Source organism: Protomyctophum bolini, assembly GCF_963924005.1.
Source record: "Protomyctophum bolini genome assembly, chromosome: 21".
In the NCBI taxonomy this organism is placed as follows: domain Eukaryota; kingdom Metazoa; phylum Chordata; class Actinopteri; order Myctophiformes; family Myctophidae; genus Protomyctophum; species Protomyctophum bolini.
Window position 1 is genome coordinate 6,885,892 of NC_137882.1, and position 21,831 is coordinate 6,907,722.

Genomic DNA, 21,831 nt, shown 5'->3' on the forward strand with positions numbered 1-21,831 from the left:
TGGGGGTGTGGAACACGTGTGTCAAATTTGAAGTCTTGGGGCGAACGGTTCTCGAGTTATGTGGATTACAGACGTACACACAGACATGGTGCATTTATAGATTGATTAATCTGATTCTGTACGGTAGCTCAACAGCAAGCAGACAAGAGACAGCATGTCATCGCAATCACAACATGCTGGATAACACAGACTTAAACAAAGAAATACATTCAACAGGGCATAGAATCAACAGAATACAACAAAAAAAAACAGTCAAGAGGGGAAATTTCATATCTCAATTTAAGGTATGGACTGTAAATCAGTGATAAAACAACCTCCAGTAGTATGTCACAATCCCTGCCGACCGCACAGGCGCACACGTGCACACACACACACACACACACACACACAGTAATGTGTGGGACAATAAAGTATATCTCATCTCATCTCATCTCACCACTCACAAGGTCTGTGTGCAGGTAGGCCTACGGCCAGCTACAGAAAATGTACTATATCTTGATTGAAGTGTTGACATAATAAGATAATATGCAACACACAAAAGGTACAAAAGGCTGAACACAATAAACATATACTTAATTCCATAATCATGGTAGACATGCAACGTTGTGGCCTCTGCCTCTTGGTCACACATTTTTGCTGAATTTTACCTTGAAAACATGGACAACTTCAAGATACACTTTAACTCGATATCTCGATATGATTAATGTGAGCATTTTATTTAATTGCGATAAAACAATAATAACGATTATCGTCTCATCGTTTTACCACGCTGAGCTCAGTCTTTGAACCTTTTCAAAGACTGCAGAAATGCGACATTCAAAACTCTATACTGTATATAACAACGCCCCGCTTCTGTGGCCAACGCGGAAGTGCCAATCGCCTACAACATCTGCGGACTAGACCTAAATATATAACTAGACAGTCAGCGACAGAGGCTCGCCGTCTCAAGCAAACTTGAGCCACGTGAGACACCACCGAGTGAGCTAAAGTGAGAGATTTGCCGTGTCGAACGTTGCAAAGGGTCAGTTCGGGTTGCGACCCGATAGGCAAAGAATAGTAAATCATGTTCTGTTTTCCCCCGACTGCCACTCAAGAAGTGGCTACTGGCCACACACAGCGCATCACAGTGCATCCTTGCACAAGTGCACTGGCCAATCACAGTGTGCACAAGTGGTATAGTTTTGAAGCATGTGGCAGACATCTTGCAGTCTGAACTCGACATTAAGCAAATGTAACTGAGCAATGTAGGTCATTGACGTTAGATTACAAATCACTCTTTATTGTAAGCCACTACGCGCATACACGCACGCACGTGCACACACAAGCCGCTGAAAACAATATATCAATATATATAATATCAATATATCAATATTAATTTATTAGACTTGGAGAAGATTTAACGATAAGATTTATTATGGTCATATTCTGGTCATGTGGAATTACAAGTGATGCAGATACAGTCAGATTACGATGAACAGCATAACAGTGAAGTACACTAATCATGACCACAAAGCTTATATGGTTTGTAATTTGTGTTAACAAAACATGAACATACCAGTGTTTAGTTTAGTGTATATACTATGTACTGATACAGCAAATACGGCAGTATTTGAACTAATAACAATACTAATAATAATAACAATAACAATAACGTGATGCGTTGTTAGAATGGAATTCAGTTTTCTCAAGCTAACGTTGCACCAAGTCACTTTGCGTCATTTAGCTTCAAACAACATGACTTTCAAGCTAACATCTCGCGGCACGTCGTAATGTGTAGCCTCGTTCCCAGCCATTTCTCATTGCCTGGCCACAACCTAACGCAGAGGGGGGCGCGACTTCCCTTCGGAAACCATCTTTTTCAACACTAAAGGACAAACAGGTTTGTAAAGCCTCAACGTTGTTTCCTTGGGCAGTACTTACGTAAGTTCCGGTACATCCATTTTAGACACTCAAGCGGCTAGGTCTTGGTCAGCGTGCAGGCAAGGCGTCGCAACGCGACCATACAGCGTGCAGAGGTTTGTACATACAGTAACACAATGCTAATATCTCAGAGTTTAGGGTTTACTCTATTGAACATGTCAACATGTAACAGTGTGAGGAGGTCTAACAGTTGTATTTGAATTAATAATAATAATAATAATAACAATAATAATAAAGTAAACAACATCTTGACAATAACTGGCCAGTATTTCTTAGCAGTCAAGCCATTTCTTCAGAATTTTAAACACAAGTAAAATTGTAATACGCACATCGTGTGTGTGTGTGTGTGTGTGTGTGTGTGTGTGTGTGTGTGTGTGTGTGTGTGTGCGTGTGTGTGTGTGTGTGTGTGTCTGTCACAGGTCATGTAGGACCTCTAGCACGGTAGCGATGGACCATGCTTGGCTTTCACAGCTGAAGGGGCAGTATTGTCCGTTCTCATTGGTCAGCTCAGGAAGGCCCTTCCATGACGACCTGCAGGGACACAAACACACATGATGTGATATGTGTGAACGTTGCAGAGAAGGATCCCCACAAAGACCATTTATCAGAGAATGATCCCCACAACGACCATTTATCAGACCATTTCCTAGCCCGTATTATTAAAGAAAAACAGGCAACAATGGCCGAAACCCAACTGATTATTGAAAAAGTGTCCGTTTTGGCCATTATCGCTGGATCGGAAGGTCCAATCTGCTCAGTTAAAGCTTGTTGGATGCGTAACTTTGAGGACATTGAGCGCATAAAGACACCTTTTCGGGTTCTTCTGGTATTCAGGCCTAAAAGTATGGTAATTGTTGATCATTTATTTAGCAAAACGTGGCCTCCTGGTCGCTATAACAAGCATGACAAATGTATTCTGCTGCTCTGGCTCTCTAAAACATACTGTAGTCTCGGCCTCACATTCAGCCTGGCGGAGACGAAAATGGAGCCTCACCTTTCCAAGTGAACGTAGTGGCGGGACAGAACATTTTTCACCAGGTAGACAGTCTTGTCGTACGTCTCCTGTCCCATTTTCCTGGCGAAGCAGAGTTTGGCACGGAGGAAGTATCCCACAGGCCACAACCACTCCTGTAAGGAGGGAGAGAGAGAGAGAGAGAGAGAGTGAGAGAGAGACACAGACAGAGAAGAATAATGTTTTAAGATCCACAACAGCAGTCAACCAAGCAGACACGCTTTGGCGCGCAGGCCTTCGCTGGTGTCCGTGTGCGTGCCGAAGCGTGTCTGTTCCATTGAATGCTGCTGCGGATCTTAAGACTCGTAAGACTTCTACAGAGAGTGCACGCCGTTTCTTCTTCGTTTGTCCAGCGCATCTGCATCTGAACTTGGATATGCAAATATTTTCATTGCAAAGACTAGAGTAACAGAAATATTATTTTTCATTTACAAGCATTTTCAAAGATAAAACAATATAAAAAGCATATTATCTATAGATCTTCAATGTGTTGCTAAGTATAGGGCTTAATTTCTTAACCACACCACAAAGTCAAAGTCAGTCATGCGTGCGCGTGACACGCACAGTATATTATGGTGACTTTATTATGATATCAGGTCACAATAACAAATTAAAACACCTTTATTACCAAGCTGTGTGTGTGTGTGTGTGTGTGTGTGTGTGTGTGTGTGTGTGTGTGTGTGTGTGTGTGTGTGTGTGTGTGTGTACATGTGTGTGTGCGCGTGTGTGTGTGTGTGTGTGTGTGTGTGTGTGTGTGTGTGTGTTATAAACCAGGGAAGGTCGTGGGCAATTTTTTGCTACTGATAATAATTAGTAGCAACAAACAGTTTTGTGGACACCCACGTTTTTTGGTATTTCTGACAGGTTGGCAGATCTGCATGCAAATGGCAAACACATTAATATAGTTGGTGTATCTAAAGCTAAAGAACTTATTGAACACTCACATTAACTAGAGTGGTAAATGTGGTGCTTTGTTGTGTAAAAGAGTGTTTTTGTGTGGAAACAGGAGATGTCAGGATGGTTTAACATCCAACTCACCGGTCCTTGATGGTAGTTGAAGCCTTTGGCCAAGGCGGAGTTGTCATTGTCCAGATTGTTGTCATAGACGCCACAGTACACCATGTCACTGACACAACACACACAATGTCACACATTACGTCACCGACACCAGACCTACTATGTACTTACAAGTAAGACGCGCAAACGCGGGAAGCGAACGCAGCTCGTACATATTTGGGTTTTTTTAAGATTTTATTTTTAAGTTACGTTTTTGACCTGGCCCCTTTTGTGCCCATATATGGAGCTGAGTGATTTGTTTGTGATTGATGCAACACATTCCATATTTGGGTAACAGCGGGACAGACACACAGACAGACATGATCTGCTAGGTCTCATAGTAAGTGCTCACTGCTTCGCAACAATCTAGATCAGGGGTGCCCACACTTTTTGGGCTTGAGAACTACTTTTAAAATGGCCAGCTCAACAAGCTCTACCCACTGAAAGAGGGCTTTCAAATAGCGTCGCTGGCGTTAAGACAAACACACTTTGAATGGGAAATAGTGTGTGTGTCAATCAATCAATCAAGTCACCTTAATTCAAGTGGTAGTGCCAAAAAGAGGAGTTTTGTGATTGTATTTACATTTCAATAGTTATTTTTTTAGGGGCATGTCATGTGGTCTACCTGCACAGCTGCTATGATCTATACTGGTAGATCACAATCTACCTTTTGGGCATCCACAATCTAGATGCTCTCATCCAAAGCCACTTACTGGTGTGAGATCAGCGTAAGCATGAACTCTAGTCAAACAACTACAGGGTAAAAGAGGTAAGGGAACAACATACTGTAGTGCAGGGGTGGGCAATTATTTTTCCCAAGGGGCCAAATGAGAAACAGAAAATATTTTGGAGGGCCGGGCCAAAAGGCTGAACTTAATTATGCATGATATCAATTTTATTTCTATATAAATAGCATTAAATGGCATTGTTTTGCAAAGCAATGGTAAACTAAATGTGAAACATTTGACTCAAATTATAGGCAGAGTGACTTTTTTTTAACTTTCTACTTGCAGGCTTGAGACGTTTCCTTTCCCAGTTGAAAACTATGTTTTTGTTTAAGTTACAAGTCCTGTAAATACTAGCATTTTCTTTTAACAATGAGAACATTAGAGGTAGCTCTCTTAATAGTTCCATTCGAAGGACACTGGAGGTGCCACTTTCACAACCCATGGCGCGCTGCTTACTATCGAGAGATGAGTGTTAAGTCACAACCATTAAACAACGACGTTCTGAAAACAATAATAAGCCAACCAGTAATGGTATTGTTGAGACTTGGCAGCCTGGCAGGCGATGTATGTTGACGTGTGCACGTTCGTTCTGCCAGATTTACTTTGTGGTTCAACGGTACGTCGATCGACTCGTGTGCCGAAAACAGACGATCCACAAGCTCACGGCGCATCGCCCAAGCTTTCTGAACTTCAGAAGCATGCCACATTCTGGGCGCAACAACGCCATACCATACGGCAGCATCTTAAAACATCTTAACTTTATTGGCGAGGCGGGTTAAATAAAGCAATGAAGCATAATGGGATTTAACTTGTCCTCCTGCAAGGAAGTTTGGTAATAAAAGCATGCGCCTGCCCTGCGCCTACCGTGTTGTGGAGCTGCATGCTTCATGGCTATTTGCATTCACCGACGTAGTCAACAATAAATCCAAAAAGCCGACATTTTCGCATATGAGGGGGGTGAAGGAAGAAAGACAGGTTCTCAATCACACGCAATTCACGTGCACAGTTGACGTGCAGATTGCGTGCACTGTGAGAATACATGGGCTTCAAATTAAAAGCAATGCGGTTTTAGTCCACCTATAAGGTAATTAGAAAGTATGTTTTATTTTCGGATTATCAAGTAATCTTTCACGGGCTGGTCAGAGTCAGCCGGCGGGCCGTATTTGGCCCGCGGGCCGTACAATGCCCAGGTCTGCTGTAGTGCCTCAAAGGAACTAGGCTAACAGGTAAACATGAAACCTACTGTAGCGTCTGTGTAAACAACCAGAGGAGAGGAGGTACTCACTCAGGGTCGAGGGTCTTCATTCCCAGAGGTCCGAGCAGCTTCTTCTCAGCCACATCCAGAGCCTCCCACGCCCTCTCCACCGTGAACAGCTCAGGAGCCTGCACACACACACACACACACACACACACGCACGCACGCAAACACACACACACACACACACACACACACACACACACACACACACACACGCACGCACGCACGCACGCAAACACACACACACACACACACGCGTGCGCGCGCGCACACACACACAGGAATGAGCAAATAGTTGCACACAGGTGTCGCAGAACAAAAATAGCTGATCTACTTGTCACAGAGCATCACAGAGCGACACCGTTGGAAATGTGTCATTTTCTGTGGATGGAAATAAATAAAAGATGGCATTTGGTCATTGCATCTCCCACACGCTGTGTGTGCGTGTGTGTGTGTGTGTGTGTGTGTGTGTGGGGGGGGGTGCATCTACTACCCAGACACCACCCCTCACCCTTACGGGCTATTTACCTTCATGTGTGAATGCATTTGAAACAGACATTCTCCCGTTGTGTGCTACATGTGTGAAAGGCCAATTGCACATTGTTAATATGAGAGAAGGGCTTTAGTTACATTAGTTACTTGCCAGTTGCAACCTACCAATGGCAGTTTTGTATCATTGAAAATATTTCAATCTTGCTTGTTTACAGTAGTCTATATGCGTACGTATATGATCTTTTCCACATTGTTATTTTTAGATGATCGTTACTTAGTTACTTTGCCATTATGGTGAAGTCTTGGTAACGTTTAGTTAGTTGTCACCTACGTACCACCACCATTATGGTGAAGTCTTGGTAACGTTTAGTTAGTTGTCACCTACCACCACCATGGCTATGGTGATGTCTTGGTAACGTTAAGTTAGTGGTCACCTACCACCACCATGGCTATGGTGAAGTTTGGTCGCAGCTGGTAGTCACACCAGGGACTGGAGGCTCCGTAGCTGTCCTTGTAGATGCCTCTCTTGTGCACCAGCTGGGGGTGTTTCTCGTCGGGGTCCCGGGGGTCGTGGGAGACGTAGAACATCTTCTCAAAGTTCTCCTGGATCTTGTGCTCCCAGTCGGCATAGGGCACGGAGAGGTTCCTGTCTGCGGTGAAACGTTTTTGGATGGATTCATGCGATTCTAGCCTAAAAGTCCTCATATTCATGTCATGATGTGGGAGGGGCTCTATGCATACATGCTATTTGGGAACTCTCCCTACTTCCTTCACAGGTCTTAACGTTAACGATGATACTAATGAAGGCTCTGTTCCATTCTGGTCAAACACAGAGACAAAATGTTTTTATAATCGTTGTATGGACAACCGAGATGACTGGAGACGCCGATGGAGGGCTCGTCTGAGGACGACGTAGAGAGTACACTCTCACAGTTATGGTGGTCTTTGCAATTAAAAAGTTTAGTTTTCATCTGTAACACCTGTGAAGGAAGTAGGGAAGCGGCCCAGAAGTATAGCAATAGTTATTCTGTGTGCATAGAAGAGCCTATTCACTTAAAATTAAAAAATATATACTTTTCTGAATTCTGATTGTTCTGAAGAATGCAGTTCTCTCATGCCGTATTTTACACCCAAAGTGTCACAGCGTACCTTCTCTGCGGATGGTGACGGTGGTATAGGGGAACAGGCCGCTCTTATGAAGCTCCACCAGCCAACGCAGCGTGGACTTACAGAGGCCCACGATCTCCACCGCCGACCCGTCCCTGAGAAACACACACACACACACACACACACACGCACACACACACACGTTTTCACTTTAACACAATCAGCGCCGGGATTTCTTTCAAAATAGAAGCTCGGGGTGCCGGGCAGATATGGCAGCTTTTACTCTGAAAGCCGGGGGCTTCCGTTCCGTACAAAAACCGGGAGGCATAATTGTTGCTTGCTTACCTTACTATGATTACGAACGAGAATCTCTAAAAGCGTTAATATTCCTGGCGAGAGGCATGTTGAAGTCAGAAATGACAGAAGTATAGCTATAGGTCCCTAGCGGAGAGCGCCCTTTTTTTGGTCATGGGCCTCCCTGGCTGAGAAAAGCCTGGTAACAACCTACGACAGAGAGTGCATAGCTGGAAGTATCGGGCCGGAAAACATCCATCGGATGTATTTCCCCCGGATGCGATATTTTCCGACCAATCACAAGTTCACAACACTTGTTTCATACACAGAGAATGTAAAACAGATTTGTAAAGCGCCAACATCATTTCCTTGAGCCGTACTTCCGCCAAAATCCCGATACTTCCGCCAAATTCCAGCAATGCACTCTACAGCGTAGGTCTTGCCCAGCGTGGCTGTGACGTGACTATAGCTACCTGGGGGTGGCGGGAACACCCTTGTTGACTATAGCTACCTGGGGGTGACTATAGCTACCTGGGTGTGGCAGGAACACCCTTGTTGACTATAGCTACCTGGGGGTGACTATAGCTACCTGGGCGTGGCAGGGACACCCTTGTTGACTATAGCTACCTGGGCGTGGCAGGAACACCCTTGTTGACTATAGCTATCTGGGCGTGGCAGGAACACCCTTGTTGACTATAGCTATCTGGGCGTGGCAGGGACACCCTTGTTGAATATAACTACCTGGGGGTGGCAGGAACACCCTTGTTGACTATAGCTATCTGGGCGTGGCAGGGACACCCTTGTTGAATATAACTACCTGGGCGTGGCAGGAACACCCTTGTTGACTATAGCTATCTGGGCGTGGCAGGGACACCCTTGTTGACTATAGCTACCTGGGCGTGGCAGGAACACCCTTGTTGACTATAGCTATCTGGGCGTGGCAGGGACACCCTTGTTGACTATAGCTACCTGGGCGTGGCAGGAACACCCTTGTTGTTGACTATAGCTACCTGGGCGTGGCAGGGACACCCTTGTTGAATATAACTACCTGGGGGTGGCAGGAACACCCTTGTTAGCTACCTGGGGGTGGCAGGAACACCCTTGTTAGCTACCTGGGGGTGGCAGGAACACCCTTGTTGCGTGCCGTCTCACTCTCCCCCATCTTATCCATCCAGGTGCCACAGTTGAAGGCGTTTCCTCCGAACACGAAGCCAGTGTCATCGTCCACGCCAGCTTCCACGTTGAAGCCTGCGTGCGCACAAACAGAGACACAATGGATAATATGTTTAGTTTACTTTAAGTCAAATCAACTGTAGACTTTGTTGACTAAAATCGTATATTTATTCAACTAAAACTAGAATATGACTAGAACTCAATTATTTTTTATTCACAAGACTATGACTAAAGAAAAATGCTGTCAAATCAACACTGGGTGTTTATTTTCTGTTCATTTAAAATGTTGTGTGTGTGTGTGTGTGTGTGTGTGTGTGTGTGTGTGTGTGTGTGTGTGTGTGTGTGTGTGTGTGTGTGTGTGTGTGTGTGTGTGTGTGTGCGTGCGTGCGTGCGTGCCTTCATCAGTCATGTTGCGGTCTATCTCTGGCCCAGCCTTCTCCTCTCTCTTTCTGTGTGTGTGTGTGTGTGTGTGTGTGTGTGTGTGTGTGTGTGTGTGTGTGTGTGTGTGTGTGTGTGTGTGTGTGTGTGTGTGTGTGTGCGTGCCTTCATCAGTCATGTTGCGGTCTATCTCTGGCCCAGCCTTGGCCTCTCTGAAGTGGATTCCTTGCATGTGTCTCTGCATGGCTTCCTGGATGACGTCGTACAGAGGCTGCTCCTGTAAACACACAGTTATGGATGCATTGTGAACACGTGGGGATTTAAAGCAAGACAATTATCTCACCACTGAAATGTTAGTCTACAGCATGCGAGACCCCTGTTACTGAACAAACACTCTATAGCAATATTTACTATCACAGAGCTATTTAACACTGCAGTGAACGAGGCCTGTATTACATTCATTTTTGTATTTTATTTTTCTCAAGAGGCCAATATGGTTTTTATTGTGGATTTTATAGACATGTATGTTGCATTTAATGTAATGTGATTTGGTTGTGTTCTTATATTGCTGCTACAGCTGTAGCTAGGCCAGGTCTGTCTTGTAAAAGAGATTTCTGATACCATATTACTGGTAGAATAAAAACACATTTTAACAAGGAAATATCACAGACATATTACCTTTAACTATAATAACTAGGGTTGTCCCGATCCGTCATTTTCAAACGATCGGAATAAAAAAGAAACTTGATCGGGACATCCCTAGTATCTAGTGTATACAGTACATGTATATATGTGATTTGGGATATTGTACTATTGTGATATGGCATAAGTCTTCCACAAAAATATAAATATCTGATCGGTATCGGCAGATACTCAAAATCAAATGATCGGAATCGGATCGGGAGAAAGGAAAAAAAATTGAAAAATTGCATGTTTATTTATCGCTTTTCCAAGTGTTCAAAGCGCTTTACAATGGTTCATTCATTCATACATTGGGAGGTGAAGCGGCGAACAGTCGACGCCAGCGTCCCCACTTCCCTCATTCACACACCAATGGTGGCAAGCTCACAACGACCAACTCATGGGAGGCAATTGGACAGGAGGAGGAGCCGGGATTCGAACCGCCGACCCAGGGATCATTGGTCCTATTGGTCCTTCTTACCCACTGTCCGGCGGGCTGCGGCGGGGACACGTTGGTGATGTACATGCGTGACACGGGACACATCAGTATGTCCACGCCGTGAGGCACCAGGGTGCAGTAGTCCTGCACACACTGCAGCCACCACCACACGGCGTCACGGCAGTTGTAGCGTGCCCCGCTGCCCCGCCCCAGCAGGTTGGGGATCAGACCGTACCGCAGCGTACCGGCGAACGCCAGGATGATGTTCCTGGTGGCACGCACGCGCACGCACACACACGCACACGCACACACACACACACACACACACACACAGACACACACAGACACACACAGCAAATGGTGTTTAAAAAGGGGTTTGACAGATTACTTAGTGGCCTCATTTGTTTATTTGGAAAGGACACAACATATTTAATTCGTGAACACAGCAACACAACTGCGTAAAGCAGAGTTGAGACTAGTTTCAGTGTAAATACGTCGGATTTGGGAAGAATGCACATTTTGCACATCTGTAGTCCAATATATAGGCCTACTGCAGCAATAAAACAAGATATTACAGACAAGAAACAGATACATGTTCATGCCATGTAACCTCAGACATTCAAACAATAAGTCAACTGGGTCCTTGAGCTAGACTCTGAACCCCTAAATGCTCCCGGTTTCCTCTGCCATCGGTGTGTGTGTGTGTGTGTGTGTGTGTGTGTGTGTGTGTGTGAATGTGATGTACCCTTTAGCATTTATTTAATTTGAAGACCTCTGCAGACACCACATCGGCCCATAGCACTTGCCCTAGCCTCGACGACAATGGCTTATGCAAAGGCTAAAATGTAATTTAGATATCATGGTATGTAGACAGAGGCCACTAGGGGGCTTCTCATCTAGAGTTAATTTAGATGTTATGTAGTCAGGTCCCCATGGAAAAAAACAAAAATACTTTCAATGTTTTTGTTTACACCAGTCTATGGTTTACACAAACCCTCAAAGCTGGACATAGGAGAGGCTTGCGCCTCTCAACAAACACAGTCAACGAGCACTGCTAGCATGTAAATGAACATGGTAAAATATGTCGCATGACGGTGTTTCTAAAACAACAACAACAACAGACATACCTGGCCTCCAGGTGTCTTCCCGTCACCAGCATGAGGCCCCGCAGGGCGATGAAGGTGTCACGACCCCAGCAGCGGAAAATACCAGACGAGAAGTGTGGAAGACCTGGAACAGCCCCATATCATCATCATCATCATCTTTATTTAAACTCGGGAGTTCAATTGAGTGGTAGGCCCTCAGTTACAATGTAGCTGACATTACAATATCATTTGAGACGGACAGACAGACCTGCGGCCAGGGACACACAGCACTGCTCCTCCTTGTCAGTGATGTCACTCAGGCGGTAGGGGACGTCCTTGAGGTGGGGGGAGAGGGGGGGCAGGGCCGGGTGACGCCCCACGCCGCACATCTGCACCGAGCCCAGCGCCAGCTGTTTGACCAGCGTGGAACCGTTCTGCACGAAGCTGTGGCACCGCACCCGGAAGGTGCAGCCAAATACAGAGACCAAGGTCATTTTATTAGTCTTTTCATTTGGACTTATTTATTTATTGGTTTTCAATTTCAATTATTCCGTTTTTTGTTGTTTATAAAGCAGGTTTGCTAGTTTAGTTTAGTGTTTAAAAAGGGTTATTTTTGTGGGGTTTATTTAAGAGAAGCTGTCAATGCCACCATTTATTATTTGTCAAACTCAGTATTTAAATAATGCTTCTGTGAAAAAAACCAATAAACAAAGTTATATAAAAAAAGAAAAAGGCTTATTTTTAGTTTACTTTTTATTAGTGCCAATCAACCCCAATCAGTTCACTGCTCAGTGTGAATGGCTAAGCTGCAGGGGTCAATAGGTCATACTCAGACAGACATACACACGAGGTCACTTAATGGTGGCGGTTGGCACCGCTCAAAAACGCAGCAGTAGTTTGAGAGCACGAACCCCCATTGTTAGCTTGGAAGTCAGTTAATTAATGTCTACAAGCGACGCGAGGCTTTGCCAGCTGGACGTAATGGAACGATGAAAACATGAACACACTATACTGACCTCGTCATGTGTCTGAAGACGTGGTCCAGAGCCGTGGTGTACGCCCCCAGAATGATGGCGTCAAAGTAGCACGGCACCAGGTAGCGAGGGACGTGCCTCAGGATGCCGAACATGGCCTGGAGCCACTGGCCCACCTACAGCACAAACACCAGTTAAGGCCTATTCATAGTCTGGATTTTCGGTGGTGAGGTGACCACCGCTCCGGTGGTGAGCTGACCACCGGAGCTGAAATAACGTTGAGCGGTGGTGAGTAAAAACAGAGAGAAGGGCTGGAGCGGTGGCGGTGGTTTGCTCTTCACCGCGGCTCGTGACGTCATGTTGTAGTTCGGTGGTCACCACACCACCGAAAATCCAGACTATGTATGAGCCTTTAGTAAGTCAATATTCATTACATTTCAAAAGATCTTTCAACAGCGTTTCTTACAATTCAGGGTCTCGCCACAGCGAATCATCTGCCTCCATCTCACCCTGTCCTCTGCCTCCTCTTCTCTCACACCAACTAACTTCATGTCCTCTTTCACTACATCCATAAATCTTCTCTTTGGTCTTCCTCGCTATAGGCCTCCTGCCTGGCAGATCCAACCTCAGCATCCTTCTACCGATATTAGAGACCGACCGATATGGATTTGTGTGGCCGATCCGATAATCGATACGATAGAGGGGGACAATCACCAATAACCGATTTGCCACCAATATAGTGTGCCGATATGATAATGATTATGCAATGGTACAGTCACAGTGACAGTAGTAAGGAGTCTAAGGACAGCTGCTTTCTTAAACCAATGTTATTATTAAAGACATTTTTTCAATTTATTCAGTCAAGTGAGTGAGTGAGTAGTGACAGACAAACAAAATAACAAATATCAGTCCAGCACCATTGGCATCACTTTGCCACAATCAAAAATAAACACTGTAGCAGCTAGTACTGTGTAGTGTGTACCATTGGCAATGGCATCACTTTTCCACATAAAGCCATAAACAAAAAAATAAATAAATAGTAACAGCTAGCTAGTACTGTAACAGTGTCAGACTCAGTATACATTTTGCACCAGTTGTAGTCTATTTCACCAGCAACGTGCTTTAATTCATATCGGGTATATCTGCGAGAAATTCACCGATACGATCCAATCGGCCAGGCCCATATATGGTCATATCGGCGGCCGATATATCGGCCGGCCGATTATCGGTCGGTCTCTAACCGATATACCTCCTCTGTACGTGTCCAAACCATCTCAGTCTGGCCGCTTTATCTCCAAAATATCTGACATCCGCTGTCCCTCAAGGTTCAAGGTTGTACTTTATTGTTACATCTTGTGTACAGGTACATAAGAGTAAAACTTATTTTTGTTTTGGCTTCCTTACAGACAATGCAGCAGACAATGCAGCAGCATAGATAGCATAACATTTAAAAACAACAATACCACAGCAAGCACAGCAAACAAGAATAAGAATGCAAGGAAGAGCAATCAAAGTGTAAAAAAATAATAGTAACATAAATGATGTACATGTGCATGTTTTCCCTGTAGTAGCAAAGTTGGGTAAACAGTAGGTTATGTTCCATACAACACAATGTAGTTGATGATGAACTCTGATGTACTCGTTCCTGATCCTATCCACCCTTGTTACTCCCAGAGAGAACCTCAACGTTTTAGTCTCTGCTCTGCTTCCTGTCTTTTCCTCAGTGCGACTGTCTCTACCATACAACAGAGCTGGTCTCAGGTGTACACCTTCCCTTTCATTCTTGCCGATACTTTCCTATCACACACTTTCCTCCACCCATTCCAACCTGCTTGCACTCGTTTCTTCACCTCTTTTCCACACTCTCCATTGCTCTGAAATGTTGACCCTAAGTACTTAAAGTCCTCCACCCTCTTCACGTTTACTCCCTGTAACCTCACTGTTCCACATGGGCTCCTCTCATTCACACACATGTATTCTGTCTTGCTGCGGCTAACCTTCATTCCTCTCCTAGCAAAAGTAAAATAATACTTGTAATATATAGTGTCTGTAACGTAATCTCTTGATACCAGGTCATGTAATGTAATATTGTTACTTTTTAAAGGAGTACTAAGTAAGTGAGGTGTCACTATTCCTGAATAACTTGCCAAATACCGGTACTCAGATCTAGCCTGGCCCAGCCAGCGTGCTTTCTGGTCTAGAGGGGTGGGCGACTGGGCGTGCATGGAGCGAGCGCTGGAGAATATTGGTTCACTGATGTCTCACCTCTCCCAGAGCCCCTCCCTTGGCCACTAGTCGGTTGGCCATGAAGTCGATCAGCCAGTCTCCCTGTCTCAGGTTGTCACAGAACGGGTGGCCCAGGTCGTTCTTGGGTCGAACATCAGCCATCACCGAAATGACACCTTGGTGACAGGAAAGTGGGAACCGCAGCATTATGGTTAAAACAGTCAATTGAATTAACCTTAAGACCTAAGAAGGCCATTTCTACACGTCTTCTAAATCCTGAGATCCTGAGACCAGACAGTGGCCTTGTGGTTACAGTGTCCGCCCCGAAACTGGGAGGTCGAGGTTCGACTCCCCGGCTGGGTCATATACCAAAGCCTGTAAAAAAAGGGACCCAACCCAATGCCTCCCTGCATGCTTGTCACTCAGCATCAATGGGTTGGATTGGATCGGGGGGTCAAATCAACTAATCAAATGATTCCCGAGCGTGGCACGGCTGCGGCTCACCACTCCAAGAGATGGGTCAAATGCAGAGAACAAATTTCACTATATCAGCTGTACTATATCGGTCAGATGCAGTGAGTTTGTTTTGTACCTTGCAGGCCTCCGTACTTGAGCGGCTGCCATGACGGTATGTCGTAACATCCTCCTCCGTCCTCCTGTTCTTCAGCGTCACAGCGATACAGCAACATGTTCATGTCAGCTAGAGACAGCTTGGACATGATGCTGGGCAGGAGGAGAGAGAGAGAGAGAGAGAGAGAGAGAGAGAGAGAGAGAGAGAAAGAGAGAGTATACAGAGATGCTGCAGCTGTACAATGTAGCGTTTCTCTTCTGCCCTCGATTTGAACCCAGGTCTGAGCTAATGATAGTGGCAAGCCATGCTGCTTGCTCAGGGGAGAAATTGAATTTGGACCTCCATGTCAAAAGTTGCATTAAACCAGAAACTTGATTGTGTCAAACCATTCACATAATCTACAGGTCTCAACATACTAGCGTCATGTCCAGGGGGTGTACTAGTTGTACATCAAGCTTCCTCACACTAAAGAAACAGGAGTTAGGCTCCTCTGCCCTCATCGCAAGACCGGAAGTGATACGCGACAACACACACACTTAGTTGTACAGTACAACATATCATCCGGTCCCAGATTTTGGGCTCTTCAAAATAAGGGTTGAACGGGTAGTGGGTAAAGTTCTTACGTTTCCAGTGGCGTGGACAGGATGGCGGGGACATTGTTGTCGGCCAGGCTTCCTGCTCGGTAGTGGGGACTGAACTGGATCAGGTGACGTCTCAGTGTCCCCACCAGCTCCTGAGAGCGAGGGTCCAAACTCACCCTGCATGACAAGGACATAAGGGACCACCCTGCATTAGGCACCACATCATCTCTCAAGAACAGATTCCAGCAAATTCAAATGGAAAGGAACGCGCCGTTTTTCCTTTTTTTTTTTGCCCATGGGTTCCCAGATTGGGCACCACACAGTCTCGCGTGGCCAGACTGTTGACTTTTGCAATTTTCAAATGCTTCCGTCCTACAGTCTGGAGCACGGAAGCTCTGATCGTGAGTAAAATATGAAGCGGAAGTGACACCTCCTCCCCACATCTGTTTCGTTTTCACACTCGTCCCTGACTTCACACGAGTGTGATTCTTTACTACAGGACTCACCAGAATAGGGAATGGGGGGGAGGGGGGGGGGGGGGGGGGCTCACCTGAAGACGATGACACTGCCTGGAGTGAGACGCTGGAACACGATCTCCTGGACAAACTCACTGCAGCCCTGAGATGTGACGTCAGCACGCTTCACCATCTTACTGTCCTTCAGCTGTAAACACAATGACATCACAATGACATCACAATGACATCACAGCCCTGAGACGTTACGTCAGCACGCTTCACCATCTTACTGTCCTTCAGCTGTAAACACAATGACATCACAATGACATCACAGCCCTGAGACGGGACGTCAGCACGCTTCACCATCTTACTGTCCTTCAGCTGTAAACACAATGACATCACAACTCTTGAGAGCTTAACATGAAACCAAATGGACCCATAAGGGTCCATCAATCCGGGTCCACGTGCTCAAATGGACAGACCTATACAGACAAAGCTGTGTCTTGGAGTGTCCAGCGCCACTCAAAAAAACAATGCGTGTGGCTACAACGCAACAGCACATGTCAATGCAACACGTTGTGAGCTTGCAGATCAGCTATTTTTGAAACAGACAAAATATGTAATATTATATGTAATGTAATAATAATTTAATCGAATCTATCCGTGCGGCGTGCAAGTGTGTGTGTGTGTGTGTGTGTGTGCATATGTGTGTGTGTGTGTGTGTGTGTGTGTACCTGGAGGTGTTCAGCGATCTCCACAGTGTATTGAGGCAGGCCGTTGATGTTCTTCTCATCCTTCGCGTAGGGATCAACTCTCCGCTCCACCATACGAGCTTCCAACACCACCTCCTCTATCTTACCTGGGAAAACCAACACACACATTATATATTTAATGAAAAGGTTAAACACTGGTTGAAGTCGGGCCAGAGGTGCGAACACAAATATGTTAAGCACATTTTCAAATATTTATGTAATTTAGGAATGTTATGTACTTTAGATTAGAGTTTCATGCATGTATTTTTTGTATTAAACTATTGTTTTTAGTATAGATAGATAATTGTATAGAAAGGCCTAACCAGGGACTGGGGTCGCGAATTAGCCTCGGCTGTAAACCGGTGTGCGTGCGTGTGCGCCTGCATGCGTGTGTGTGTCTGTGTACGTGCATTACCTGGTATAAACATAGGGGGCACGCTGTCTCTGTACGCGTGTGTATTACCTGGTATAAACATAGGGGGCACGCTGTCTCTGTACGTGTGTGTTTTGGGGTCTTTGAAGGCAGTGCGACACACGGCCACCACAGACTGGTGGCTGCTGGGACAGTGTCTGGTGACAGCCACGATGTCCTCGTCAACCTGGTCCACATACACCTGGGAGAGACGCACGCACCACACGCACACGCACACGCACGCACACACACACACACACACACACACACACACACACACACACACACACACACACACACACACACACACACGCACACGCACACGCACACGCACACGCACACACTTTTAGGCCGGCGGGCGTGTCATTGGCCACTTCATCCTGAAGGATCCAATGGAAGGTTTACAGGTATAATCTCCCAAATCTGGTCCTTGCATCCCGAAATTTGGGGTATTGGGAATTTGGCTTAACCCATTTGGGGCGGGAACCCCTTTTGGTGTTAGCATTACGTTATGCTTTAGCTATTGAAAAATAGCAGATCTACAAGCTCATAGCGCGCCACCGAGCTACGAGCTTGTAGGTCTGCTATTTTTGAAAAATCGAAGAACAGAAAACTGTCAGGATGTAGAAGACATTTTTAGAATCTGATCTCAGGTCAAAATGAGCCAGCCTCAACGTGGGTCGTTCTTCCACCACTGGGTCTCTCACCTGTGTGAAGCTGTTGACAGCCAGCTCCTGGTGCAGCTTGTTGAGGGCACGTTTAGCAGCAATGATGCCCGTCTGAAGGCTCACCTCTCCTGGGCTGCAGGGCTTGGCTTCTGGGTTCCAACACGGGTACATACGCTCCTCACTCACTACTGAGATCTGAGAGAGAGAGAGAGAGAGAGAGAGAGAGAGAGAGATTAAAAAAGATCTTCTAGTAAGAGCTTAACAGGGTTGCGTTGTCTGTTATTTTCTTGTGTTACCTGATGAGGCACCAGCTCGTCGTATCCTCTAGTGCTGCCTGTGGCGCAGCAGGCCATAGAGACGATAGCAGAGCTGGGCAGAGAGTCGAACACGGAGCGAATCTGCAACAATGTCACAGCGACACAATGATATTAGACCGGTGGTCCTCAAACCGTTTTCACATCACGGACCCCCAAATTCATTTGTATTTGGCCGCGGGCCCTCCCATCTGAGAATATTTTGTATATATTTGCATATAAGTAAGTAAAAAAAGTGTTTGTAAGGGAGGGGACAGTTGCAGCTACCTGTATGGGACACTGGTTGTCATGGGTTACGTCCAGGAACATTGCGTGGGCGATGGAGGGGACCAGCGGCCGCAGGCTGGGCTGGACGAACGATCCCACCGGCTCACCTCCGTACCGATACACCAACCTGCCCTCCTCATGGCTGTCCCCTGCACTCATAGCCTCTGGGACACACGGACGGACGGAAAGACAGACAGACAGACAAGTCTTGAACACTGAATTCACACCGGCACACTGCCGCTCTGTTTGATCACAGAATGGGCTAGACTCGTTGGCAGCTTGTAGATCTGCTATTTCCTGATGAAGAATAAAAAACTGGTTACTGTATAATATGCTTTGTAATAGCAATCTAATTCTCGGACGTAACTTGTGACTAAAACAGTCAAGTTTTAGTAACTTGGCAAAGTGAATTTAACATCGCTTAATGCAATCAGATAGGACTTTTCTGTTTGGATGTATGGGCTATCAAGGCCAGAAAAGTAGTTTTTTTTCCACTAAGTAAGTAGGCGTTCCCACATAACTTCCGGGTATGATGATGGTGATCTCACGTGCATACCCTCTATTGTGGCAGAGAAAAATAGTCCAATGTTTGGCTCTGTGGTATTGAATTGAAAAATCAACAAAAATTAAAGTAAAGTGTACTGTACTACAAGTACTTGTAAGACAGTACTTTAGCAGACCTACTTAGATACTGTCTGTGCCCTTACCTCTGACGAGTGAGGTAATGGCCAGTCTGGTGACAAACACATTGTCCAGCTCCTCGCTGCCCGTGAACAGCTCAGCGACAACATACAGGTCAGGCCTGACTGCACGAGCCTGCTCCAGCATGTACTGCACACACACACACACACACACACACACACACACACACCATGCAGCGATGGGGGCAGTGTAAACACACACAACCAGGGAGGAGAGGAGGGGAGGCAGAGAGGAGGAGAGGCAGAGAGGAGGAGAGGAGGGGAGGCAGAGAGGAGGAGAGCAGGAGAGGAGGAGAGGAGGGGAGGCAGAGAGGAGGAGAGGAGGGGAGGCAGAGAGGAGGAGAGGCAGAGAGGAGGAGAGGAGGGGAGGCAGGGGTGCAGAAATAACAGCACAAGATGCAGGGAGACATGCAAAGAAAGAGAGAGAGAGAGAGAGAGAGAGAGAGAGAGAGGTAGTTGAAATGAAAGTGGTAGATTTGTCAGAAAAAAGTTTGGTGAGAGTTAATTCATAAGAGGAATGAATAAACAAGACAAAGGGGGAAAGAAAGAGAGAAGAGATATTCAGTGTCATACACATTCTCCAACGGATGCATAATATGGGATAAACCTTGTACATATAGTCAGTACTGGTCAGTACTGGTCCGTTGACTATCATTGTGCACGTTCATGTTATTGGGCCCATGACACGTGAACGAATGTTTCATACGTGAACGCACGCAAACGACGCAATGATAGTCAACGACCAGCGCGTTCATGTTATTGGGGCAATCCATCCCAGAATGCACTCTGTTCCTACCCGGAAGGAGGAGTGAAATCGCCGCATGCGCTTTTGAGCAACTTAATGCAAGTGGACGGGAGGAGAACTCGGGTGCCGTCTCATTAACCCATTCTGACCGGGAACCCATTTTGGTGTTTAGCATCATGTTATGCTTTAGCTATTGAAAAATAGCAGATCTACAAGCTCATAGCGCGCCACCGAGTGGCGCGCTATGAGCTTGTAGGTCTGCTATTTTTGAAAAAAATCGAAGAACGACTGACATTTTTAGAATCTGATCTCGGGTCAGAATGGGTTCATCAGACCAGCGTGTGTCCAGTGGAAAACCTCGTATGAATCTGATCTCAGGTCAGAATGGGTTAAACCATGTTGAGAGTTGCATATGGTCTTAATGCATCGTGCAGCGTCCCACAAAGCCACACAGCGTGCCACGTCATTACAGAATGGCGGGCTCGGGCTCGTTACCTCGCACTAGACTGGTGATGCCCAGGCGGTTCACGAAAACATTGTCAACGAGCTCACTACCCGTGAACAGCTCCGCGATCACGTACAGGTTGGGCCTGACCACCCTGGCTGCCGCTAGCATTGCCTTCTCACACACACACACGCACACACACACACACACACACACACACACACACACACACACAAACACACACACAAACGATTCACTGAGAGTTTCTATCTGAACGATGGAATTGCATAGATAAATCCTATGTTAATTTAATGTACCACGATGTAACTTGTCTTAGTGAATACAATGTGATTTTGACCAATCCATATGTTAATACAATGAAGCAGTCTCCCTGCTCTTCTATTGAGACCTTTAGGGCAGATTCACACTATGGCTGTGAATGGTAGATCTTTCAGCCCTATACCATTCATTTCCAAAACAACAAAATATCGCCCGGTTTTTAACCGAATCTTATTTAATTTTTGTATACAAATCAAAGCTCCCGATTGGCTGCTGACTGACGGTGTAGCGTACCTCGGCCACGTGCAGAGGGGTGGAGTGACAGTTGTCCATTCGGACGCCTGCAAAGTGCCGGGCGGTGATCTCTGTGTATTTCTTCATGTGAGCCCACAGGTAGGGGCAGTCCTCTGGCTTGTCGCCATAGCGCAGCTTCACGCTGTCGCCCCAGCATATCAACTCTCTACGGAGATACACATGAGACCCTGTTAGGAGAGGAGAGGAGGTCATCCATTAACAATACATTCTACTGACGAAAGCACAGAAACAACTCTTCTCATATGGTCTGATTACAGCGAAAAAACTAATTCTGACACACTGGAAGAAGGAAGAGGCTCCTGCATTTAAGCACTGGTTAAATTAAATGACTAGTACACTTCATCTTGAGAGAATAAGGTATTTCCTGAGAAACAGGGAGAGACAGTTTGATAAGATTTGGCTGCCCCTTGTCCATTACCTGAGTAGAAACGATTAATAGACAGGATACCATTGATATGGTTGACTGTACGCCATTTTCTTTTCAGATGTTTTCCATGAGCTTT

At 45.8% G+C, this 21,831-nt stretch overlaps 1 protein-coding gene across 3 annotated transcripts in view; it reads right to left on the reverse strand.

Annotated features, from left to right (window-relative positions):
* LOC308336666 (glycogen debranching enzyme-like) overlaps positions 1–21,831 on the reverse strand; it is a 563,232-nt gene that overhangs the window by 523,574 nt on the left and 17,827 nt on the right. Inside the window, exons 12-34 of one of the 3 annotated variants that reach the window (XR_013966172.1) lie at positions 21,308–21,495; positions 20,785–20,908; positions 18,844–19,007; positions 18,559–18,660; positions 18,302–18,457; positions 17,646–17,796; positions 17,165–17,289; positions 16,526–16,638; positions 16,018–16,152; positions 15,416–15,546; positions 14,863–14,999; positions 12,640–12,773; positions 11,892–12,067; positions 11,666–11,768; positions 10,581–10,806; positions 9,584–9,695; positions 8,980–9,115; positions 7,616–7,728; positions 6,905–7,116; positions 6,002–6,099; positions 3,971–4,058; positions 2,915–3,048; positions 1,935–2,451 (exon numbers count right to left, since the gene is read on the reverse strand). Coding sequence is in view for 2 of the 3 variants with exons in the window: in XM_080794149.1 (XP_080650275.1) it covers positions 2,334–2,451; positions 2,915–3,048; positions 3,971–4,058; positions 6,002–6,099; positions 6,905–7,116; positions 7,616–7,728; positions 8,980–9,115; positions 9,584–9,695; positions 10,581–10,806; positions 11,666–11,768; positions 11,892–12,067; positions 12,640–12,773; positions 14,863–14,999; positions 15,416–15,546; positions 16,018–16,152; positions 16,526–16,638; positions 17,165–17,289; positions 17,646–17,796; positions 18,302–18,457; positions 18,559–18,660; positions 18,844–19,007; positions 19,551–19,674; positions 21,308–21,495 (3,176 nt within the window). In the remaining variant the exon portion in view is untranslated. Of the gene's footprint in view, positions 1–1,390; positions 2,452–2,914; positions 3,049–3,970; positions 4,059–6,001; positions 6,100–6,904; positions 7,117–7,615; positions 7,729–8,979; positions 9,116–9,583; positions 9,696–10,580; positions 10,807–11,665; positions 11,769–11,891; positions 12,068–12,639; positions 12,774–14,862; positions 15,000–15,415; positions 15,547–16,017; positions 16,153–16,525; positions 16,639–17,164; positions 17,290–17,645; positions 17,797–18,301; positions 18,458–18,558; positions 18,661–18,843; positions 19,008–19,550; positions 19,675–20,784; positions 20,909–21,307; positions 21,496–21,831 lie in introns of those variants that run through there. The other 2 variants (XM_080794149.1, XM_080794148.1) reach the window with 2 other exon arrangements.